Below are 26,755 nucleotides of genomic sequence, written 5' to 3' on the forward strand. Positions count from 1 at the left end.
CTTGAAAGGTCAGATGGAGCCTCAGTTTGTTATCTTTTTTCAAAAGATTGTACCTCTGACAAATAAACTAAGCTCCCAGGACTGCACTGAAAGATCAATTTAGATTAGGTGATGTAATCCTGTGGTGGGATTTGAGCACACAAATTCATAACTCAGAAGCAAGATTGTGAACATTGAGCAAAAGCTGGAACGGCTAATGTAAAAATGAAGTAACATAACATTTGTCAAGTTCGCACTTTATTTTCTGGGTAAGGATTGATTTTGTAAGGCTATAGGTGTCCTCTTGTTTTGCACTGTCTCATTCTGTTCTTTTGCCAAGAGTGCAGAAAAGATTCACTAGGATGCTACCAGGACTTGATGGTTTGAGTTATAAGGAGAGGCTGGATAGACTGGGCCTTTTTTCCCTGGAGCGTAGGAGGCTGAGGGGTGATCTTATAGAGGTCTATAAAACAATGAGGGGCATAGAAAAGGTAGATTGTCATCATCTTTTCATAAAGGCAGAGGAGTCTAAAACCAGAGGGCATAGGTTTAAGGTGAGAGGGAAAAGATACAAAAGGGTCCAGAGGGGCAATTTTTTCACACAGAGGGTGTGTGAGTGCCTGGAAGCTGCCAGAGGTAGTAGTAGAGGCGGGTACAGTTTTGTCTTTTAAAAAGCATTTAGACAGTTACATGGGTAAGATGGGTATAGAGGGATATGGCCAAATGCAGGCAACTGGGACAAGCTTAATGGTTAAAAAAAGGGCGGCATGGACAAGTTGGGCTGGAGGGCCTGTTTCCATGCTGTAAACCTCTGACTCTATGACCCACCTTGAGGCACTTCCATGCAGGCTTGAGGAGCTGACAAATGCAAAATATGCACGTTAGGCACAAATATTCTTCATCCAAATATTGGGTGGGAAGTTAATTGTTTTTGAGTTACATATCAATGCTTCTATCAACCACAATTGTCTGAGACATCTTAATCATTTTTTTACATGTCTAAATACTAACCCTCTTTGACCAGTGTTCCCAGTGGCCATCAGCACAGACAACAAATTCAAAGATAGTTTCTTCTCCTTCAGTCACTGGAAGTTCTAGTGATGCAGAATGATCCCGCAGAAATATTTCCATTTTAACCCTGTCATCCAATTCCAGAAGGGCTCCAATCGACCACATGACCGCGAAAATGAATAAGCGGGCAATTTGTTCTGGGCTAGGCTGCTTGTCTTCATTTCCTGGTAATAGACCCTAATAAAATTGCATTATTTCATTATTTACTCGGCTTGAAACATTTGTTTGGGAATGAAAATATCCTTGTTTTACTAGGCAATTCGATTACCTGCAGAAGGTCAATGGCTTGTTTAATGTACATGCATTCCAGAATTTGCATTTTTGGTGTCACGGCAGTAAAGACAAAACTGATCAAATCCTTGAAAAGAGTAAAGGAAACATTACAAATGGCATTTGCAAAATTACGAAGTGTTACAGGAAAAATATGCATTGATTTGAGATATGATGTGGAGATGCCGGCGTTGGACTGGGATAAACACAGTAAGAAGTTTAACAACACCAGGTTAAAGTCCAACAGATTTATTTGGTAGCAAAAGCCACACAAGCTTTCGGAGCTCCAAGCCCCTTCTTCAGGTGAGTGGGAATTCTGTTCACAAACAGGGCATATAAAGACATAGACTCAATTTACATGAATAATGGTTGGAATGTGAATACTTACAGCTAATCAAGTCTTTAAGATACAAAGAACGTGAGTGGAGAGAGCATCAAGACAGGCTAAAAAGATGTGTATTGTCTCCAGACAGGACAGCTAGTGAAACTCTGCAGGTCCAGGCAGCCAGTGTAGGTAAGTGAGCACAGGAGTGATGGATGAATAGAACTTGGTGTACATGAGGAGATGGGCAACATAATTTTGGATGGTCTCAAGTTCATGGAGGATAGAAATGGAAGACCAACTAGGAATGTATTTGAATAATCAAGTCTAGAGATAACAAAGACTCGTGAGGGTTTCAGCAGCAGATGAACTGGGGACAGGGCGGAGTTGGGCAATATTATGTAAATGAAAATAGATCTTCTCAGCAATGCAGAGACCAAAGATAATGGCTTCACAATTCCCAATATTTAGTTGGAGAATATTTTTACTTATCTAGCACTGAATGTCAGTCAGGCAGTCTGACAATTTAAAGACAGCGAAGGAGTTGAAACAGGTGGTGAGTACGGTCGAGTTGAGTATTATCAGCTTATATGTGAAAATTAATGCTGTGTTTGTTAATCATGCTACTGAGGGATTGCATTTAGGTTAAAATAGGGAGGGGCAAAGTCTACAGTCTTGGGAGAACCAGAGCTAACAGAGCAGAAGCAGCAAGAGAATTCATTGCAGGTGATTCCCAAGCCAAGGCTAGATAAATAAGAATGAAATCAAGCAAGTAAAGTCCCATGACAGTGGAAAGACATGTCGGGTGTGTACTCAACCATGTCAAGGACTTCAGATGGCTCAATAAGAATGAGAAGGGGTAGTCTACCTTTGTTGTAGGCACATAGGATGTCATTTATAACTCTGACAACTTATTGAAAATAACAATTCTCTGGCCTGCCCATTGCATGTTTCCTGCGGCAGGAGACAGCCCACCATTGGCTGATAGTGGGATCTTCTGGTCCTGCTGCTGTCATTGGGATTTCCCATTGAATCCACCCCAAGGCTCCAGGATACCTGTGGCGAGGTGCACTGACGGCAGGACTGGAAGATCCCACTGGTGTGAACAGCTGGAATATCACATCCAATAACTTTATGATAATAACTTAAGTTACGTTGAGGACAAAAATGATTAATGTACACAAAATGTTTAATTGAGGTGAAATATCTTTAATGCTAAACACTATTTGAACAACAACAATAAATACCTGGAAAATATTATCAAAGCAGTTCCAAAGAAGATCAGACTGTGCAGTGGGTAATTTCTGAAGCCATGCTTTGAGTATAGGCCTCCAGTCCAGCACTGATGAACTCATAAACACCATGCCATTTCGGGATACAGTAGCTGGGGAGGCATTGTCAATGTTATGAGGCTCAAAAACAACTTTACAGGTTGGAGACATTGGGATACGATCACCATTAGCTAGTGTAAGAGTTTTGTTGTCATCCAAAACAGAATTAAGATTCTCAATCCAAATGGCATCTACAGGTCCATCCAATACTATCCATATGTGTTCTCCCTGCAAGACAAATTTTTCTTTTAAATCATTTCTCTGTCAATAGCTTTCCATAAATCAATAAAAATCTTCATAATTACATTATAAATGTGTATGTGTCATTTATATGCATCACTATAAATATTTGTATGCCCTTCATTTTCATAAACCTAACTTGCTGTTGTCATGATTTTTGGTCGATCTTTAACTGCTTTTGTGGAACAGATAAACTTTTGATACAAATGTTTAGAAAAAGATCTATATAAAATCATCAAATCTAGATGGTCTGAAAAGAACTGGACAGATACTATTGCTAGAAGATGGACTGTTAATTTCCATCACCTTCCCATCCATTCAACATAGCTTATATTTATGTAGCACTTTTGACGTAATGAAATGCCCCAAGGCACTTCACAGGAGCATTGTAAAACACAATATGACACCATGCCACATAAGGAGATATGACCAAAAGCATGGTTACAAACGTATGTTTTAAGGAATGTCTTAAAGGAGGAAATCGAGTCAGAAGTGGAGAGATGGAGGAAGAGAATTCCAGAACTAGGGATCAAATCAGCAGAAGGAACAGTCAGCAATGATGGAGCAATTAAAATTGGGAATGGACAAGAGACCAGACTTAGAGGAGCACAGATGTCTTGAAGGATTGTGGGGTTGAAGGCAAATAAAGAGATAGAGAGTGGTGAGGTCCTGAATGGACTTGAAAATTGCTGAGAATTGATGAGAATTTTAAAATTAAGATGCTGCTTGACCAGGAGTCAATACAGGTTAGCGAGCACAGGCAATAATACTCCCAACTACATTGCCACGGTGGGCATATACAGATTCTGTACAAATGGGGAAACATCTTTAGTAACAATGCAACTGCTGTTGACAGTTTTTGTAATATCTCGATACATGAAGGGCCGCTATGGTGAGATTGCTGAGATCCTAATGAACGTTTGTTCAATCTTTAAACAAACATAAGTGATATTTCTAATCTGCTTTGTTTATACCTAGATTATTATATTCTGTAATCTAGTCAAAATCTATTTTAACTGTGTACTTTAGTTTGCATTTCTGGTTTATATTCATTGGCCTATGGCTCAGTAAGCTACAGTGCAGATGGTCTTGCTTTGATGCCATTAAGGCAGAAAAGAGTTTACTTTGTACATCATTCCTGTACAATGTTTGTTCTCACAACACCAGGTTAAAGTCCAACAGGTTTATTTGGTAGCACGAGATTTCGGAGCGCTGCTCCTTCATCAGGACCCCAGTCCAGCGCTGGCCAGTCCACACCAATATTTGTTCTGTTCAGTTTTAATATGCTTATCATTAAATTAGCTTTCCTTCTAGACAATTAGCCATAATTTTTCTTATACAAGAACTTTGGGCCGCATAGATATTTTTCGTTATTTGTTTATGAGATGCAGGCTACATTGGCAAGACCATCATTTATTGTCCATCCCTGATTACCCTTGGGAAGGTGGTGCTGCTGCTGCAGTCCATGTGGTGTAGGTACATCTACAGTGCTGCTAGGAAGAGAGTTCCAGGATTTTGTCTCAGCAACAGTGAAGAGGAACTGAAGGGTAATTGTGTTCCCAAGTATTTGCTGCCCTTGTCCTTTTAGATGGTAGAGATCGCTAGTTTGGAAGGTGCTGTTGTACGAGCCTTAGTGAGCTGCTGCAGTTCATCTACTAGATGGTACACACTGTTGCCACAGGACATCGATAGTGGAGGAATTGTATGTTGAAGGTGGTGCATGGGATGTCAATAAAGCAGACTGCTTTGTCCTGGATGGTGTCCAGCTTCTTGAGTGTTGTTGCATCTGCACTCATCTAGGCAAGTGGAAAGTATTCCATCACACTCCTAACTTGTGCCTTGTAGATGGTGGATAGACTTTGAGAAGATGGAAGTGAGTTATTCATCACAGGATTCCCAGCCCTTGAGCTGCTCTTGTAGCCACTGCATTTATAGTCCATTTCGATTTCTGGTCAATAATAATCCCCAGGATGTTGATTGTGTTGGCATATCAAACACCAGGGAGGTGCTGATGCAGTGGCATTGTCATTGAACTAGTAATTCAAAGATCCAGGGTGTGAATCCAAGTGTGGCAGGTGATGAAATTTGAACTCAATAAAAAAATCAGAAATGAAGGGCAGGGTTTTCCGGTCACACATAGTCTGAGACTGGAAATTGCCCCCAGCCCCATATCACCAGACCTTTAAATAGTCCTTCAAATTGTCCATCATGTGGGGGATGAATCCTGCAGGCCAGAAAATCTGCCTCTAAATGTCTAATGACGGCCATAAATCAATTGTCGTAAAAACCCATCTGGTTTGCCAATATCTTGAGGAAAGGAAATCTACCATCTTTACCTGGTCTGGCCTACATGTGACCCCAGGTGCACATCAATGTGTTTGACCCTGAAAAGCCTAGCAAGCCACTCAGTTGCATTAAACTACTAAAACGTTTAAAAGAAATTAAGCCAGCTGGACTATCCTGCATCAACCTAGGCTATGTCCTGGATATGTCCTGTCCCACTGACAGGAAAGACCCAACAGAGGTATGGTGTACAGTCAGGAGGGAGTTGCCCTGGCAGGCATCAAGATTGGCTAGAGGCGCCATGAATTCCCATGGCATCAGGTCAAACATGGGCAAAGGAACCTCCTGCTGATTGCCACGTACCACCTCCCCCCCTCTCCCCCCCACCACCACCACCGCACCCTCCCCGCAACCACCACCCCCCCCTCTCCCCCCACCAACATCCCCCCCCCGCCCTTCCCCGTGGCAGCTGATGAATCAGAACTTTTCCATGATGAACACCACTTGGAGCAAGCACTGAGGGTGGAAAGGATGCAGAATGTACTCTGCATAGAGGGACTCAAATGTCCATCACCAACAGTAGCTTGTTCGCAATATTACAGACCAAGCTAGCTGGGTCCTAAAGAATATAATGCTTGACAGAGTCTGCAGCAGGTGATGAGGAAACCAAAAGAGGAAGAAACTCAGCCTCACCAACCTGCCTACCACAGATGCATCTTTCCATGGCAGTTTTGGTAAGAGAGACCATTGCACAATTCTTGTGGAGACAAGTCCTGTTTTCACATTGAGGATATCCTCCACCATGCTGTGTAGCACTCGATTTCGAACAGGTCTGGCAACTCAAGACTGGGCAACGATGAGGCACTGTGCGATCAGCAGTAGCAGAAATGTACTGTATCTGTAACCTTATGGTCTGGCATATCCCCCACTCTGCCATTACCATCAAGCCAGGGGATCAACCCTGGTTCAATATAGAGTGCAGGAGGGCATGCCAAGAGCGATATCCAGACATATCTAAAAATGAGGTGAAGCTACAACACAGGACTATTTATGTACCAAATAGCATAAGCACAAGTGATAGACAAAGTTCAGCAATTCAACAACTCACAAATTAGATCTATGCTCTGCAATCCTGCCACATCCAGTCATGAATTGTAGTGGACAATTGAACAACCTACTGGAGCAGGACAAGGCTACAAAAATGTCCTTAACGAGGGGGAAGCCCAGCATTTCAATGGAAAAGAGAAAGTTGAAGCATTTTCAACAATCTTCAGCCAGAAGTGCAAAGTGGATGATCCATCCTGGCCTCATCACGGATGTCAGTCTTCAATCAATTTGATTCAATCCTCGTGATAGCAAGAAATAGCCGAAGGCATTGGATATTGGCCCTAACAATATTCCAGCAATAGCACTCCAAGACCTTTGTTCGAGAACTGGCAGTGCCCCTAGCCAAGCTGTTCCAGTACAGCTACAACACTGGCAAACACCCGGCAACTATGGAAAATCAGGACAAATCCAACACAGACAATTACCGCCCAACAGTCTACTCTCGATCCATCAGCAAAATGTCATCAACGGTGCTATCAAGTGGCACTTGTTTAGCAATAACCTGCTCACTGCTGTTCAATTTGGGTTCCGCCAGGACCAGTCAGCTCCTGAACTCTTTGCAACCTTGGTTCAAATATGAACAAAAGAGCTGAACTCCAGTAGAGTGTTTGCCCTTGACATCAAGGCAGCATTTGACCAAGTGTGGCACCAAGGAAGCCTAGTAAAATTGGAGTCAATGGGAATCAGGGGAAATGTTCTCCACTGGTTGGAGTCATACCTAGCAATAAAGAAGGTGGTTGTAGTTGTTGGAGGTCAATCATCTCAGTTCCAGGACATCCCTGCAGGAGTTCCTCAGGATGGTATCATAGGCCTGACCATCTTCAATTGATTCATCAATAACTTTCCTTCCAACATAAGGTCAGAAGTGGAGATTTTCTCTGATGACTGCACAATGTTCAGCACCATTCGCACCTTTTCAGTAACTGAAGCAGTCCATGTCCAAATGCAGTAAAACTCCCACAATATCCAGGCTTGGGTTGTAACGTGCACTAATCAAAAACTGAACTGAACTAGCCAAATAAATATTGTAGCAAGAAGAGCAAGTCTGAGGCTATGAACCTTTTGGCAAATAACTCACATCCTGATTCCCCAAAGTCCATCCACCATCTATAGGGCAAAAGTCTGGAGCGTGATGGAATACTCTCCACTTGCCTGGATGAAAGTGGCTCCAACAACACACAAAAAACTTAACACCATCCAATAGCAACCCATTTGATTGTTACCCCTTCCCACAAGCATTTATTCCATCCAACATTGACAAACAGTGGCAGCAGTGTCTAACATCTACAAGATGCACTGCAGGAATTCAGCAAGGCTCCTTAGATAGCGCCTTCCAGACCCCCACCCATTACAATCCAGAAGGATAAGGGCAGCATACATATGAGAGCTCCACCATCTGGCAGTTCCCCTCCTAGCCAATTGTGCTATTTTTAAAGGATAGGCTTGCAGACCAGACTGTAACTCTACAGGATGTTCGGATAGATAAGCTGCCCATTTGCCCATGCCAACGGCCTATTACATCATCAATAGGCCACATGATCGGACTCTTAAAGTGACTTTGGTCCAACTAGGAACAAACATGAGTACACAACATCAATCACCATCCCAGCAACATTTATCACTCTTCTTTCACTGTCGCTGGATCAAAGTCCTGACACTCTGGCTGGAATTTTACTGCCCCGCCCGTCATGGGAATCGGAGCGGGCAAGGGGCAGACCATGGAAAGGTCCACTACCCATACCACATAGTGTAGGTAAACCCACAGTGCTGTTAGAGAGGGAGGGTGGGATTTTACAGCCTCACTCATCCCGAAACTGTAAAATAATTATTCAAGAAAACAGCTCACCACCAACTTCTCATGGCCAATTAGGGATGGGCAATAAATGCTGGAGTAGCCAGCGGAACCAACATCCCACAAATGTTTTTTTAAACTATGGAATCTCAGAATTGATGAAGAATGAGAATGTTATACACTTTCTGACACTAAAAAATTATTTTACAAATAGAAAATGTAAATGAAATAAATTTTCCATATTGCATATAACTTACAATTTATTTATTGTCAAGTGTGGCTCCCAAAGGCATATCTTGTTTACGATCATATATACTAAATTGATAAGCAGTATTATGAAAACACTAATTTACCTTCTTTGCTTTCAATGTTTTCCTCCATAGAGTAGAGAAAATACCATCTGTCCAGTCATTTGTTGCAACATCCAAAGTACCAAACATCTGGGAGGCTGTGATTGCCTTTGGGTTCATTCTCATCTCCTTGTGAAGTGCTCCACAGTCTGTCATTGCTTTCATTAAGGTATTGATACACTTTGTTTTCCCAGCACCGCTAGGGCCGAGAGTCATCATACCTATTACGGGCACAGTAACAGGTTTAACAAAAAAATGACTTGGAGCAACAATGGCATACATAACTGCATGAAATGTACTTTAGAAAATTATGCATTGATTACGAATGCATGTTTTAAATTTTAAATGTTTTTTTGCACAACAGGAGATGGAAAGCAAATTCAATTGTAAAATTCTTTCATCGTGTTTGAAGCTTATTTTATTCTATCTTTCAATAAAATGCTCTCTAACCATGTCGGACTCTTTGTGTTTCATAGAGTTGAATGAGCTTCAGGATCCAGGGAGGGTGGTAAATAATGCCTGCATCCGTGGTTTGTTTCTCAATCGCAGCTTCCAGTTCAGGGTAGCCAGCCTTATCCAAGGTTATTCCGGGAAACAGGTCATTAATCAAACTCATAAATAAAGGTTCATCCTCATCCACCTGAGACAAAATAAATATTATTTGCATTCTGAAACGTTCTCTTCTGTTACTCTATTCTTTCAGAAGTGGGTCACATGCAAAATTACATACTGATGAATTTGGATAGGAAAACCCCCAAAGTTTACATCCTGATCAATGTTTACAGCAATGTAAATTAGATGGAAAAAGCAATACAAATGCAGAGGGAGAATTTTTTGTGTCACCAATGTCCTGTTTGCCCTCAAGAATTGAATGGTGGAGGAATCAAAATAAACCTGTGCTGACCATCTCAATTTTCTTAAAGGACCGATATCCTGGTAGCCAGAGTTTTTATCAGCAAAAATAAAGAAAACCTCATACATTTTTGGAAAATGAGACCCAGTGATGCAATCAGTGCTCAGCCACAGTCATCTCTGCCTATTTGACTATTGTTACTTTGTGCCCTCAACTACTGACAATATTTCCCACAATACATGATAGGATACTCAACTGCTCTCAAATTTTCTGAGCCATTTTTCTTGCAATGGTAGGTAGATATTTTCATCTTAGAATATGGTGGCATGGTGGCACAGTGGTCAGCACTGCTGCCTCACACGCCAAGGACCCGGGTTCAATTCCTGGCTTGGGTTACTGTGTGGAGTTTGGATGGTTCTCCTTGTGTCTGTGTGGGTTTCCTCTGGGTGCTCTGGTTTCCTCCCACAGCCTGAAAGATGTGCTGGTCAGGTGCATTGGACATGCTAAATTCTCCCTCAGTGTACCCGAAAAAGCATCGAGTGTGGCGACTAGGGGATTTTCACAGTAACTTCTTGCAGCGTTAATGTAAGCCTACTTGTGACACTAATAAATAAACTTAAACTTTAGATTGTTTCCAATTGCTGAAAGGTCAATAACTAATAAGAAATCAAAAGAATCCGAGGTAACATGAGGAAGATCTATTTTAAGGAATGAGTTGTATTCAATGTTTCTAGATTATGATTCTAGATTCAGCGTGGGTCTATTTAACCTTGGGTTAAAGTCTATCTATGATAAGAAATTCCAAAGATAAAAACAATAAGAAGGCAACAGGAGTGGCTTGTGTGTGAGAGTTCAGTTAGGACCTGTCTTGAGCAGAACACAATAGGTGGACAGAACACAGTATCCTACAGAATACATAGAATATAAAACAAGGCCACTCAGCCCAACCAGTCCAACTTCCTCCCATCTTTTCCTATTTAAATTTGCTATTGTGACCTCTTAGTCCCTTCTCCCTCAAATGTTTGTCCAGTTCACCCTTTGAATATATCTGTACACTTCACTTCAACCAATCCTTGTGGTAGTGAGCTCCATATTCTTACCACATTTTGGGTAAAGATGTCTCTTCTAAATTCTCTGTTAGGTTTCCTTGTGATTATCTTATATTGAAGGCCTCGAGTTATGCTTTTCTCCACAAGAGAAGTACTCTGTCTGAATCCACCCTATCAAAACCTTTCAGAATTTTAAAGACCTCTGTCAGGTCACTTCTCAGCCTTCTTTTCTCATGAGAAGAGATCCAGGGCGGAACTTTCCAGCCCTGTTGTGGCAGAGCTGGAAACTGCGGCCAGCCATTCAAGAGAGGGACCGGTAGATCTTGTAGACAGGTTGGGCCAGAAAATTCCAGCTCCAGTGTCTGTATCTTTTGTTTGTGGTGAAAATGGAGAAGTTTTTGTTTTGATTTGATTTGATTTATTATTGCCACATGTATTTGTATACAGTGAAAAGTATTGTTTCTTGGGCGTTGTACAGACAAAGCATACTGTACATAGAGAAGGAAAGTAGAGAGTGCAGAATGTATTGTAACAGTCATAGCTAGGGGAGAGAAAGATCAACTTAATACAAGGTAGGTCCATTCAAAGGTCAGATGGCAGTAGGGGGGAAGCTGCTCTTGAGTCAGTCAGTACATGTCCTCAGACTTTTGTATCTTTTTCCAGATGGAAGAAGGTGGAAGAGAGTATGTCCGGGGAGCGTGGGGTCCTTAATTATGCTGGCTGCTTTTCTGAGGCAGTGGAAAGTGTAGGTAGTGTCAATGAGTGATGGACTGGGCTTCATTCACGACCCTTAGTAGTTTCTTGTGGTCTTGGACAGAGCAGGAGCCATACCAAGCTGTGACATACCCAGAAAAAACGCTTTCTATGGTGCATCTGTAAAGGTTGGTGAGAGTCATAGTGGACATGCCAAATTTATTTTGTCTTCTGAGAAAGTAGAGGCATTGTTGGGCTTTCTTAACTATAGTGTCAGCATGGGGGGACCAGGACAGGGTGTTGGTGATCTGGACACCTAAAAACTTGAAACTTTCGACCACTTCTACTTCGTCCCCGTTGATGTTGACAGGGGCATGTCCTCCACTAGACTTCTTGTAGTCGATGACTATCACTTTCATCTTGTTGACATTGAAGGAAATATTATTGTCGTCGCACCAGTTCACCAGATTTTATATCTCTTTCCTGAACCCCGTCTCATTATTGTTTGAGATCCGACCCACTATGGTGGTGTCCTCAGCAAACTTGAAAATTGAATTGGAGGGGAATTTGGCCGCACAGTCATAGATGTATATATACATTCAGTTCAATAAAGATAGCACACTGGAAAGACCAGCTTTTGAACTTATGTAAGGTGTGGAGCTGAGGTTGGGTTTTGAAAAACTGGAAGAAAAGCCGCAGCTACTGAAAGACAAATACTGAAATGTTCCAAATTGCTAAATGCTGCTGGAGAAATAACACAAAGAAGGAAAGGCTAAGATAGTAAGTGAGACAAAAATGGCTATAAATTTTCCACTATTTTCCTTGTTCCTGTCGAAATGAAAGGAGATATGCAGCGGAACTGGCAATTTTTCCGCATGCAATGGCAAAACTATGAGATTGCAACAGAGTAAATGAACAAGTCGGAGCATACACGAGAAGCAACATTGCTGGGGAGAGACTGCCACTAATTGTACTCCACCCAAACTGTATCTGAAGAACAGAAAAAAACAGATCGCAGAAATTTTGAAAATCTTAGAGGCATGCTTTGAATCATGATGTGGAGATGCCAGCATTGGACTGGGGTAGGCAGAGTAAGAAGTCTTACAACACCAGGTTAAAGTCCAACAGGTTTATTTGATAGCACGAGCTTTCGGAGCACTGCCCCTTCATCAGCTGAATGGAGGATTGGGTTCACAAACAGGGCATATATAGACACAAACTCAATTAGAAGGGACGTTTTTTACACAGAGAGTGGTGGGGGCCTGGAATGCGCTGCCAAGTAGGGTGGTGGAAGCAGACACGCTGGCATCGTTTAAGACTTACCTGGATAGTCACATGAGCAGTCTGGGAATGGAGGGATACAAACGATTGGTCTAGTTGGACCAATGAGCGGCACAGGCTTGGAGGACCGAAGGGCCTGTTTCCTGTGCTGTACTGTTCTTTGTTCTTTGTATAAGATAATGGTTGGAATGCAAGTCTCAATAGATAGTCAAGCCTTTACAGCTGCAGACAATGCGAGTGGAGAGAGGGTTAAGCACAGGTTAAACAGGTGTGAATTGTCTCAAGCCAGGGCAGTTAGTGAGATTTTGCAAGCCCAGGCAAGTCGTGGGGGTACCGCTGCAGGGAAGTCCAGTGTCAACTTGTCAGACTACACACTTCAACCAGACAAAATTGAAGTTCTCAGCCGAGGGCTCAATTTCTGCCCCACCACCAAAATGGACCCCATCAGTTTTGTAGCAGACACAGAGGAATTCATCAGCCGAATGAGGCTCCGGGAGTTCTTCCACAAACCCCAAGAGGCCAACAGTGAACCCAATGAGACAACCAATGAACCGGAACAGCCGACAGAGAGATCCGCGGTGCAGCAACCGAAGAGGAAAGAGTTGAATTGGACCCCTCCGGAAGGCCGCTGCCCTTGACTTGACATGTATGCCCAAGCCGTCAAGAAGTGCGTCAATGCCAGATTCATCAGCCGCACTCACAAGACAGCCCCGAAAGTCATCCAAGCACAATGCAATGCCATCCGCGCTCTCAAGACCAACCGCAACATTGTCATCAAACCAGCAGACAAAGGAGGGGCCACCGTCATACTGAACAGAACAGATTATTGCAAAGAAGTGTACCAACAACTGAACAACGAGGAACACTACAGACAGTTACCCACAGATCCGACCAAGGAACACACCCGCCAACTCAACAGACTGATCGCAACCTTTGATCTGGACCTTCAGAGCATCCTCGGTGCTCTCATCCCACGTACTCCCCGCGTTGGAGATCTCTACTACCTCCTGAAGATACACAAGGCCAACACACCCAGCCATCCCATTGTATCAGGCAATGGGACCCTGTGTGAGAACCTCTCCGACTATGTTGAGGGCATCCTGAAACCCATTGTACAAAGAACCCACAGCTTCTGTCGCGGCACTACAGACTTCTTACAGAAACCATGGAGCATTTGAACCAGGAACACACCTCCTCACAATGGATGTCTCGGCACGCTACATCAGCAACCCCCACGATGATGGCATTGCTGCAACTGCCCCAGTACTCAACGCCGACAACTGCCAATCTCCAGACGCAATTCTACAATTCATCCGCCTCATCCTGGACGGCAACGTCTTCACCTTCAACAACCAGTTCTTCATCCAGACACACAGAACAGCCATGGGGACAAATTTCGCACCTTCAATATGCCAACATCTTCATGCACAGGTTCGAACAAGACCTCATCACCGCACAGGACCTTCAACCGATGCTGTACACTAGATACATCAATGACATTTTCTTTCTTTGGACTCATGGTGAACAATCACTGTAACAACTACATGATGACATCAACAAGTTCCATCCCACCATCAGACTCACCAGGGACTACTCTCTAGAATCAGTTGCATTCTTGGACACACGCATCTCCATCAAGGATGGTCACCTCAGCACTTCACTGTACTGCAAGCCCATGGATAACCCCACGATGCTCCACTTCTCCATCTTCCACTCTGAACACGTTAAAGAAGCCATCCCCTATGGACAAGCTCTCCGTATACACAGGATCTGCTCAGATGAGGAGGAACACAACAGACACCTACAAACGCTGTAAAACGTCTTCATAAGAACAGGATATGGCGCTCGACTCATCGATCGACAGTTCCGATGCGAAACAGCAAAAAACCGCACCAACCTCCTCAGAAGACAAACATGGGACACGGCGGACAGAGTACCCTTCATCGTCCAGTACTTTCCCGGAGCGGAGAAGCTATGACATCTTCTCCGGAGCCTTCAACATGTCATCGATGAAGACGAACATCCCGCCAAGGCCATCCCCACACTCCCACTACTTGCCTTCAAACAACTGCGCAACCTCAAACAGACCAGCCTTCAGGAGAACAGTGACCACAACACCACACAACCCTGCCACAGCAACCTCTGCAAAACGTGCTGGATCATCAACACGGATGCCGCCGTTTCACGTGAGAACACCATCCACCGTTACATACTCTTATGACTCGGCCAATGTTGTCTACCTGATACGCTGCAGGAAAGGATGTCCCGAGGCATGGTACATTGGGAAGACCATGCAGACGCTACGACAACGGATGAATGGATACCACTCGAAAATCACCAGGCAGGAGTGTTCCCTTCCTGTCGGGGAATACTTCAGCGGTCAAGGGCATTCAGCCTCTGATCTTCCGGTAAGCATTTTCCAAGGTGACCTTCAAGACACACGACAACGCAGAGTCGCTGAGCAGAAACTGATAGCCAAGTTCCACACACATGAGGATGGCCTCAACCGGGATCTTGGGTTCATGTCACACTATCTGTAACCCCCACGACTTGCCTGGGCTTGCAAAATCTCACTAACTGTCCTGGCTTGAGCCAATTCACACCTCTTTAACCTGTACTTAACCCTCTCTCCACTCACGTTGTCTGCACCTGTAAAGACTTGATTACCTGTTGAGACTCGCATTCCAACCATTATCTTGTAATTGATTCTGTGTCTATATATGCCCTGTTTGTGAACCCAATCCTCCACTCACCTGATGAAAGAACAGTGCTCCGAAAGTTCATGCTATCAAATAATTGATTTGTCTTAGGCATAAGAGAGCCAACAGTGAGATCAAGTCCATTGAGAGAGGAGAAACATACTCTCAAGAAAATGATAGACATATGCAGAAACACAGAGGTTGTAAGACATCAGCTAGAGCAGAGCAGACAAAGCAGGAGGTACATTATGCTGAGCAATATTCCAGTCTGAAAGAGTTGAACAATTGCAGACAATGGGCAGGATGCAAATACTGCAGAGGACATGATATCAGCTGAAGAGTGTGATGAAGCACTATATACTATACAACAGGTCGGTTCATGTGTATAGGTGATAAATGGTTTATGACTGTTCGAATGATGACCGTAGAAGGAAAACGTCAAGTGAACAAGAAGATTTAGACGCTGATGTTTCATGTAACATCATGACTTCACAGAACTGTGGCAAGTGGCTCAACATGATGATCCAAAAATAGAGCCCTCAAAAGTAAGTTTGAGACTATATGGTAACATGGTACTCATACCCAAAGGGCAAATTAATCAGAGAGTCCAATGTATTGGCAAGAGTGAACTTCTAGGCAGTACAGAACAGCCACTCGTCGCAGCTGGAGCATGTCTAAAGCTTGGACTGGTAACCCTAAATGTGCCAACTGAGATTTACAATGTTTCACAGTGCACAAAATCATTGACTGCTGAACAGACCCTAGCGGAGTCCAAAACTGTGTTTCCAAGGTTTGGATGACCACCTAGAAAATGTCATCTAGAAGTAGATGAAAGTGAAAGATCAGTTCAGCATCCAGCATTCAGCGTCCGGGCGGCACAGTAGCACAGTGGTTAGCACTGCTGCTTCACAGCTCCAGGGACCTGGGTTCGATTCCCGGCTTGGGTCACTGTCTGTGTGGAGTTTGCACATTCTCTTCGTGTCTGCGTGGGTTTCCTCCGGGTGCTCCGGTTTCCTCCCACAGTCCAAAGATGTGCGGGTTAGATTGATTGGCCATGCTAAAAATTGCCCTTAGTGTCCTGGGATGCGTAGGTTAGAGGGATTAGTGGGTAAATATGTAGGGATATGGGGAAGGGCCTGGGTGGAATTGTGGTCGGTGCAGACTCGATGGGCTGAATGGCCTCTTTCTGTTCAGTAGGGTTCCTAAGATTTCTTAGAAAAGGAGTTCCAGCTGTCCGCATGCCAAGCTTAAAAGACAAGAGAGACGAGCTGGAAAAGAAGGGGGTAATCTGTCAGGATTAGCAGCATGATAGCAGTGAAACAACCTGGAAAGCTGTGAGTATGCTTAAACCCAAAGGATCTAAATAAAGCACTGGAGAGATCTCACTATCCCATGTCAACCATTGGTGAAATGTTGGCACAACTTGCTAAGGCAAAGATTTTTACTGCCCTCGATGCAGAAGATGGTTACTGGCAAATGAAGCTGGATGAAAGCAGCAGCTTTCTAACTACATTCTGGATGCCATTCGGGAGATACAGATGGTTGCATGAACAGATTGCCGTTTTCATGGCTCCAGAAGAGTATCAATAGAGACAGCGTGAGATACTCAGTGACCTTCCCATAGTGGATGATCTGATGGTCTATAGATGTGGAGACACAGTGGAAGAACCCTGAGAAAGTGATACAAGCGACCATCCGCCTCAAAAGCCGTGTATTGTCGGTCCTCTGGGCGAATGGGGAGTTGGTGGTAGGCAGACTTGAAGTCTATGGTGGAGAACACCCGGTACTGCGCAATCTGATTGACCATATCAGATATGCGCGGGAGAGGATACGCATCCAGCTGCGTATATCGATTAATGGTCTGACTGTAGTCAATGACCATCCGGGGTTTTGACCACCACGACCTGCGCTCTCCACGGACTAGCGCTGGGTTGTATGATCCTTTCTTTGAGGAGCCGCTGAACCTCAGATCTAATGAAGATCCGATCCTCAGCGCTGTAACGCCTACTTTTAGTCGCGATGGGCTTGCAGCCTGGCACAAGATTCTGGAACAAGGAGGGTGTGGTGATCTTCAGCGTCGAGAGGCTACAGGCGGGGCGCGTTGGGCAATTTGGAGGCTGCTGCTGTTTTCCCACTGCCAGTGAAGGGAGTGGCCCACCGTACTGTAGGATTACACTCCTCAAGTGGACCATGAAGTTTAGTCCGAGAAGTATTGGCGCGCAAAGATACGGCAACACTAGGAGCTTGAAACGCTCGTAAACTGTGCCTTGCACCTTCAAAGTTACCACGCAACTCCCTAGCACGGTAACAGACCGGGACCTCGATGCCATGGAGATTGTCTGTTTGGCAGGTTGAATCTGGAGTCCACACCGCTTCACAGTGTCTGGGTGGATAAAGCTCTCAGTGCTCCCGCTGTCAAACAGACAATAAATCACGTGGTCATTTACCTGGATATTCATCATAGATTTGTCAAGTCTATGAGGCTTGGCCTGGTCCAGGATGATCGATGCCACCGTTGGTTCATGAGCGCCACTGCAGGCAGCTGAAATCGATGAGGAGGACCCCTGCTGGTCGTTCACGGTCAGTGTCGACCAACATGGCCGCTCCCATAGGTCGCACGTGGGTGATGGCACCAAACTCAGCGACCCCTGGTGGTCACACACCTCCGACTCCGTCGACCGTAATGGCGTCGTCCTGGCCTCGCATGTGGACGAACCCCTCGATGACTTCGACAACGAAGACCCGAGCTCTGAAGAATCGCAGGCTGCACTGCCATTCCTAGGTTTAGATCGGCACACTTTCGAATAGTGCCCTTTCTTACCGCATGCGGTGCACAACACAGCTTTAGCGGGACACCGTTGCCGAGTATGCTTCGCTCCCCCACAGAAGTAGCACCGCGGGCCGCCCGGGGCTGCTGCCGTCGTCTGGCCCGAGTGTGAGCACGCCATTACGCAGCATTTCGAACCCGAGGGACGAGGAGGGATTGGCGACTGCTCCTGCCACGTTGTCTCCACATGGTCCTCCGGATATAATACTAAGCTTTTGGAGGCCGTCTCCAGCATCTCCGCTAGCTCGATTGCCTGGGTAAGATTAAGATAACCCTTCTCCAACAGTTTAAGTCGAATGTACGATGATCCGACTCCCGCCACAAACGCATCTCGGGCGAGGTCGTTCATACTCTGCTCAGCCGACACAGCTTTGCAGTTACAGCCCCTGGCTAGCTGTAGGAGCTCGTTCGCATATTCCTCCATCGTTTCGCCAGACTGCCGTCGTCGAGTGGCTAGGAGGTAACGAGCGTGTATTTCATTGGGTGGTTTGATATAGCGCTTCTTCAGAAACTCGAGGGCCTTAGTATAATCGGTGGCCGCACGGATCGCGAGGTAGACAGTGTCGCTTACCCTCGCATGGTGGACCCGGAGTCTGTCATCATCTGTGGTGACCACTGCGGAGGCTGCCAGGTAGTCTTCGAAGCACTTCAGCCAGTGGTCGAAGGCGTTAGAAGCGCCCACCGCACGTCGATCTAGTGTAAGGCGTTCCGGCTTCAGGATCTGCTCCATACTCTCTTTTTTTTTCTTCGACGAGAGTTTAACAACAGTAAATAAAATTGATGCGCTTCTCAAACACGAGGCCAGATGCTCGGTAAATGAAAGGCTTTTATTTACTGTAATGAAGCAGTCAGTAACTATATACACTATCCCAGACTGAAGGGGTCCCGGCCAGAGCAGGGACCTTTATACCTCTCCCAGGAGGCAGAGCCCGACTGGGATGTACCACAACACTACAGTACAAAGGTGTAACAACCCCACCCTAACCCCAACAGCAACAAGTAGCACAACCCAACAGTAACATATGTACATCCTTGTAGTACTGGCCAGCCCCTGGCTCAGTACCATCCAGTGGGAACCAACGATGGTTCACCACAATGTCAAAGGTGAAGTTATCTAGCAGTGTGATGTCAGCGAGACAGGTCTTGGAGCAACCTGATTGCAGCAAAAACAACCGGTAGCATTTACATCTTCAGCATCAATGCAAATTGAACAACTCTATGCTCCAATTGAGAAAGAGTGCCAGGCTATTGCTTTTGCTTGTATGCATTTTCATCAAAACCTACTTGGGAAAGACTAAATAACAATGCAGTATGATCACAAGCCACTTCAAAGCACTTTTCTCAATCTGCTACTATCTTCCTCAAAGTGCCTGCAAAGAAAGTGACATCTGGACATGTTATATATAAAATAAAAACAGAAAATGCTGGAATAACTCAGCAGGTCTGGCAGCATTTGTGGAGAGAGAAACAGAGTTAAAATTTGGAGTCATACCCCTCTGAAGAGGGGTAGAAATGTGGGATTATATAGTTGGAGATGGGGAGGAGGATGCAGAGTAGAATAGAAGGTCAGGGATAGGTCAGAGCCAAGGAGAGATTGACAAAGATGTCATGGACATCTTTATTGAATGCATTTTAGAAATTCAGATAAATGACATTAATGCATTACCATCGTTCATTCTCTCCGTCATCGCCTCAAAATATTCAATATTGCTGCTCAAGCAAGATTTTCCTTTTTAAAATCCATGCTGGCTATTCATTATTATATTTCTCATTTCTAGATGTCCCTCTATTCTCTGCTTTAGTAAGGATTGCATTATTTTTCCCACCATTGATGCCAGTTGACTGGTTTACAATTTCTTGGACATATTCTGTCCACCTTCTTAAATATAGGAACCAGTTAGCTATCTGCCAATCCTCTGGCACTGCAGCTTTTTCTAATGGATTATTAAACTTAAGTAGTATGGCCTCTGCTATCTCTTCCTTAGATTCCATCCACATATTTTGAAATAATCTATCAATTATAAAATTATTGAATGAGTCTTTTATTTTAAACGTAAACTTAATGTGAATGGCTGGATCCAAATATCTTTAACAGAGCAATTCAAAATTAACAAATAGGAACAAAAACGTCTTCTTCAAGGTGAAAATCTGTTACTGTACACGTACCAGTTTGGAAAGGTTCATGTCACGCAGAACTCTCATGACCACTGTCTTCTCTGGTTCATTTGGGTTGGATCTTTTAACAGCACCCAGAGTTCTCAGCACAGAGAGAATGTTACGCAAACCAAAGTCATAGTGCACCTGCCAAAGTAGGATAATAACTAATATCATAAAAATAACACCATGAACAACAATGAATATTAATTAAGATACAGTAAAAATTAGATCTGCACTCGAATGTGAGGAAGCAAGGAATGCAACGATTACCAAAACTATCATTCACCAGAAAGTAATCAATATACATTGTGTGCAGTTCTGGTCAATTGTGTGCAGTTCTGGTCACCTCACTATAAGAAGGATGTGGAAGCGCTGGAAAGAGTGCAGAGGAGATTTACCAGGATGCTGCCTGGTTTGGAGGGTAGGTCTTATGAGGAAAGGTTGAGGGAGCTAGGGCTGTTCTCTCTGGAGCGGAGGAGGCTGAGGGGAGACTTAATCGAGGTTTATAAAATGATGAAGGGGATAGATCGAGTGAACGTTCAAAGACTATTTCCTCGGGTGGATGGAGCTATTACAAGGGGGCATAACTATAGGGTTCGTGGTGGGAGATACAGGAAGGATATCAGAGGTAGGTTCTTTACGCAGAGAGTGGTTGGGGTGTGGAATGGACTGCCTGCAGTGATAGTGGAGTCAGACACTTTAGGAACATTTAAGCGGTTATTGGATAGGCACATGGAGCACACCAGGATGATAGGGAGTGGGATAGCTTGATCTTGGTTTCAGATAAAGCTCGGCACAACATCGTGGGCCGAAGGGCCTGTTCTGTGCTGTACTGTTCTATGTTCTATTGATCTCATAAGTATTTCTGTTGTACTTTTCCAGTATTGATGCAGCCCTAAAGTCATAGCAAGCTAACTTGTGGAATTTTCCAGCACTTCAGCAGATTTTATGATCAGGGATGAATTCTATTTTAGGCATTATTAACCTTTACAGGCAAACAGACCTTCTTACTAAAAATCCTTTCTTAGTTTAAAAGACAAGATCACTGGGCATATGACGACTACTCTAGCTGTAGTGGTGCTCAAATTAACTGGCATTTGATCATAGTTCCTCTCCAGAGACTTGTACACGTAATCTAGGTTGAAACACCATGCGGTACTGAGGGAATACAGCATGATCAGAGGTGCTGTCTTTCAGGTGAGTTGTTAAATTAAGGTCCTGTCAAACCTCCCAAGAGGGCATCAAAGATCCCTTGGCACTATTTTGAAGAAGAAAGGAGATTTTCCCAATGTCCTGATCAATATTTTGAAGGAATGCCTTAGAATTTCAATTTATCACTAAAACAAATTGTGGGCAAAATTTTCCGCTCCCACCAATGGCGGGAACCATGGTGGCTGGGGACACTAAGTTTGGCATGATTGTAATCGTCAGTTACCCACCGGTGGAAGATTAATTTGGCATTTTGTTCTCCCGCCTTTGATTAATGGTGGATTAATGGTGGATTGTATTTCCTGATGAACAATGCATTGATCAGTGTCTCATGCATGCTGATTAAAAGGCCACCTCGCTGGAATTAAGTCCATCCACCAAATTAAATTCCCTTCCAGTGAAAATCTACTATGTTCAGATTTCCAACTGTATATCAGTGACATGCACTTGGAAAGCTTCACCACTTCCATAAATAGGAGTTCAGTAGAAGTGGCTTTCATCTTCTTGGGGTCCTCACATAACTTCACTCAAGTGCCAGTAGAAAAAGCTGTGTCTTGGTTGGACAAATGAGGCAGGCAAAGGCCGGAAGTGCGGAGCAAAAGCTGGTCAGGGGAAGCAGGCTTTAAGTGGAAGGGGAGTGTCATACAGGGCGAGGTTAGTGGTGTTAATGGTAAGGTCCTGTGGGAGGTGGACTCAGGAGGCTTACTGCTTACAAACCTCTCTAACACTGTCAAATCCATTTTATACTTGTGGCATAACGAAATATTTTTTAAAAATAGTTGGTTATTTTTTAAAGTCGCAAGTATATGTCCTAATCATTTGTTTTACTCCCAGTAAAATTTAATTTAAAGAATGAAGTTTAATAAGGCCATTCAATTTCCGTATTTTGTTGCCTGTGTGAATGCTTCATTTGATTGGCTGCTTACCTTGTTTGATGGCATCACTGTTGCTGGACACTCTCTTAATTGGCACAAAATTCAAACTAACCTTAGGGGGGGAAAGGAAGTCCACACCACAGAGATTGTTAGATCATTATGGACCGTCCCCTCCGAGGGCAGCAATGGGGCTAGTATAGCATCACATGCTGTAGTTAAGATTACCTGTTTGGATAACTGCTCCTCACACAGTTTGTAGAGTGTGTAAAACTTGCGACTAAGAATTTGGTTGTCACGGAAACCAGCACTGGCCAACTTGACACGCATGATAATGGCACGATCTGGCACCATCATGGCCACTGTACGGAACTGAATCTTTAGATTTTCAGGTAGCTCCTGACGTCCTGCATAACCTGGGTTCTAAAATTAACATTCAATACTTAGCAGTTACTAGTAAAAAAATAGTAATTTTACTATTAATATATTATTACTTTAATATCTCTGAAAAGAAAGATATGCTTTGCATCTTGCACTCGGCAATATTTGCATTCTGTACTATCCGAGTGTCTGTATCATAGGATCCCTACAGTGCAGAAGGAAGCCATTCGGCCCATTGAGTCTGCACCGACAACAATATTAGAGGCCCTATCCCCGTAACCCCACGTATTTACTCTGCTAATCCCTCTGACACTAATGGACAATGTAGCATGGCCAATCAACCTAACCTGCACATTTTTGGACTGTGGGAGGAAACCGGAGCACCCGGAGGAAACCCACACAGACACGGGGAGAACATGCAAATTCCACACAGTGATGCAAGGCCGGAATTGAACCCAGTTCCCTGGCGTTGTGATACAGCAGTGCTAACTACTGTGCCACCGTGCTGCCCGATGAGTATCATTACTTTGTAATATTTGTAAGTTAAATATATGGTCAAATGTTTCCTCTAGAATGCATTTCTGAAAAAGGCTAAATTAATGTTCAGAAAGGAAAAATGCAAATTAACTTCAGTGAATATTCATTTAAGTTTTGTTCCTTACCATGGTTAGGAAGATACCAAACTCTCTGTCCATTTCTACAACGTCACCATCAGTGAAGTAAAACTGGGACTTTTTGTTCTTCTTACATTGTAGCACAATATAGATCTGTTGAGCAGCTACTGACAGAACAGGTAATTCAATCCGATTAAATTCATCGAAGCAACCCCATGCACCAGACTGAGCAAGTCCTACAGGGGAAAAGAGGGAAATTCAAGGATGTGAATCTTGAAATTCTCTGGCTTGTCATTTACAAAAAGAAGAAAATTGCTCATCTTTCACTGCTGGTATTTGATTACACGTCAAAAGTACTTCATAGACTGTAATTGGGACATCCTGAAGTCATAAAAGGTGATACATAAATGCAGGTTATTTCTTACTTCATCCCTCAAAGCATCAATGCTTCACTGAAATTCTAGGGCATTCATTCAAAATATATAATACATTTTGCAACTGATGCTTTGTAAGCTGTACTTGCTCAAAGAAAAGGAACACATCACCTTTACCTTTATAGATACGACCCAGACCTCTGTAGTCCATCTGATCTGAGCAATTAAACACAACAACATATTTTCCAAGACATCTGCCCATGTCTTTGGTAGTCTCCGTTTTTCCTGTTCCTGCAGGTCCTGCTGGTGCACCACCCATACTCATCCCTAACGCCTGAGACAGTGTAATATAACACCTGAAATAGATATGTATAGAAACTTAATTAACAATCTGTAATTAAAATAAAAATGTCCCAATGATAGTAAAGAGAATGAAATTCCTACTAAATGAGAAAAAGAAAAACATCCAGAAACCAAAAATATAATGATCAGCATGGATTGTCTTGTTTGATCAAACCAATTGAATTCATTGAAGAGATAAGAGTAGAGAATGGTAGATATCTAAATTTTCCAACAGGGCTTCAATAAGGAGCTCCATTATAGAGTAACACCAAAGCATGCAGAGTGTAGTGACAAGTAACAGAATTAATAGCTGGCTGGCTGTAAGACCAAGAGCAAAGAGTAGTAACAAATGTAGATGTTCAGAGTGGCAAAGGTTGTGAAGTGGGAACCCACAAGGATCAGCACATGTTTGTCAGAATTTATATTAACAATTTAGACTTTGGAATTATACCTAATTTCTAAATTTGAGGATGATACCAAATTAGGAGTGGGAATTGTAGTCAAAACCAAGGAGGACTGCAACAAATTTGAAAAAAAAACTTCCAGAATAGCTGTAATATTGGCAATTAAATTTCAACTCAAAAATGAAATATTACATTTTGGTAAGAAAAATAAGGAGGTCACATAATATTTGTAAGATAATAAATGTGAAAGAGGAGCAAAGAAATATTTGAGTGCCAAGAACATAAATAACTAAAAGTAGTGATAATTAATAAAGCCATTTTTTTAAAAAAGCACAACAAACTAGGGTTAGTTTCTAGAGGGATATAATTGAAAAGTACTGAAGTTTTAATGAACTCATATCAAACCTTGGCTAGATGACATTTGATGTAATGTGTGCAGTTGTGACTACCACATTATTAAGAGGATATAAAGGAACTAACTGGAGCAAGACAAATTTACAGGGATGAAGCCAGAACCACAAGAACCCTTCAAGAAAGGATAAACATGTTGGATCTCTTTTCTTATTGAAAGAGAATGTGAAGGTTGGACAAATAGAGATCTTTAAAATTAGGTAGCTTTGATAGAATGGATAGAGTGTTTCCAGATGAGCGGAAAAGCAAAAGTAGAGCTCATCAATATGAGATAGTCACCAAGAAATCAACTGTGGGCTTTATAAAGAACTCTTTTACCCACAGAGTGCTGAGAATTTGAAACTCACTACCACGAGGACTGGTTGAGACAAATAGTATAGATGCATTTAAGGGCAAGCCAGACAAGCATAGAAGGGAATTGAGGATTATCCTGATTAAGAAGGATGGGAGGAGCTACAAATGCAGTATAAATTCAAGAATGGACTAGTTAGGTTGAGAGGTGTATTTCTGTGCTGTATATGTTCTGTAATTTTATGTGATATTAGTTTGTCATAATTATCTTTCATCATATAATAAATGAGGAGGTCTTGTGGCGCTGCGGGTAATGTCCTTGCCGCTATGCTAGAAGCTCTGGGTTAAAGTCCCATGATGTGGAGGTGCCGGCGTTGGACTGGGGTAAGCACAGTAAAAAGTCTTACAACACCACGTTAAATTCCAACAGGTTTATTTGGTAGCACAAGCTACAAGCTTTTGGAGCACTGCCCCTTCATCAGGTGAGTGGGAGTTGTTCACAAACAGGGCAGGACAACGCAGGGCAGGACAATGCAGAATCGCTAAGCAGAAACTGATAGCCAAGTTCTGCACACATGAGGACGGCCTCAACCAGGATCTTGGGTTCATGTCACACTTGCCTGGGCTTGCAAAATCTCACTAACTGTCCTGGCTGGAGACAATTCACACCTCTTTAACCTGTGCTTAATCCTCTCTCCACTCACATTGTCTGTACCTTTAAGACTTGATTACCTGTAAAGACTCGCATTCCAACCATTATCTTGTAAATTGAGTTTGTGTCTAAATATGCCCTGTTTGTGAACACAACACCCACGCACCTGATGAAGGGGCAGTGCTCTGAAAGCTTGTGGCTTGCGCTACCAAATAAACCTGTCGGACTTTAACCTGGTGTTGTGAGACTTCTTACTGTTCAAGTCTCACCCCAGGACTTGATGACCAAGGAAGGTGCATTCATAATGTGACAAAATTAACCAGCAAAATCATTCCAATAATGGGCGGTAAGAGTGGGGGAGAGACTGCTAGTCATCCACACTTGATGTGGAGTTGGTGCACCCTCAAGATATAAGGCTCTGGTGAGAGGCTGACAACTGTTCCTAGAAATAAATTGCTCTGGGAACGGGTGGAAGTCTGCCTTGTGCACCATTAGGTGCAGGAAGGAAAACAACAATATAACATCTATTCATTCAGGCTGCTAGTTCAGGTTTTAGCAGTTACCTACTGTCGTGTAGTATTTAACAGTTACTGACTACACCAATTAACTGCAAAAATAAATTCCAGATTATACAGTATATTATACAAAGTGCTGATGAATATCTTACCTGTCAGTTAATGGTGTTATTACAAGACGATCTGTACAGCCTAGATATTCATTGCAATAGTTGAACTCAACATCTGTGATCTGAATAATACATTTATCTGTGTCCTCTATGAAGTAAAACCGGGACTGCTTTTGCCATTCAAAGTCAGAAGTGGACTTAATGTTCATGCGCACCTAGTGCAATATTAGAAGCAAATATTAGAATTATATCCACCCTGCAACATGCTTTGTGAAC

The 26,755-nt window shown here is 43.3% G+C and overlaps 1 protein-coding gene across 1 annotated transcript in view; it reads right to left on the bottom strand.

The window, feature by feature from the left end:
• dnah5l (dynein, axonemal, heavy chain 5 like) overlaps positions 1-26,755 on the bottom strand; it is a 327,807-nt gene that overhangs the window by 176,485 nt on the left and 124,567 nt on the right. The window contains exons 39-48 of the mRNA XM_078200347.1: positions 26,522-26,694; positions 23,932-24,110; positions 23,429-23,616; positions 22,614-22,808; positions 20,314-20,448; positions 9,196-9,385; positions 8,749-8,966; positions 2,890-3,201; positions 1,319-1,408; positions 991-1,227 (exon numbers count right to left, since the gene is read on the bottom strand). Coding sequence (XP_078056473.1) covers positions 991-1,227; positions 1,319-1,408; positions 2,890-3,201; positions 8,749-8,966; positions 9,196-9,385; positions 20,314-20,448; positions 22,614-22,808; positions 23,429-23,616; positions 23,932-24,110; positions 26,522-26,694 — 1,917 coding nt within the window. The remainder of the gene's footprint in view (positions 1-990; positions 1,228-1,318; positions 1,409-2,889; positions 3,202-8,748; positions 8,967-9,195; positions 9,386-20,313; positions 20,449-22,613; positions 22,809-23,428; positions 23,617-23,931; positions 24,111-26,521; positions 26,695-26,755) is intronic.

Source organism: Mustelus asterias, chromosome 2, assembly GCF_964213995.1.
Source record: "Mustelus asterias chromosome 2, sMusAst1.hap1.1, whole genome shotgun sequence".
Classification (NCBI taxonomy): domain Eukaryota; kingdom Metazoa; phylum Chordata; class Chondrichthyes; order Carcharhiniformes; family Triakidae; genus Mustelus; species Mustelus asterias.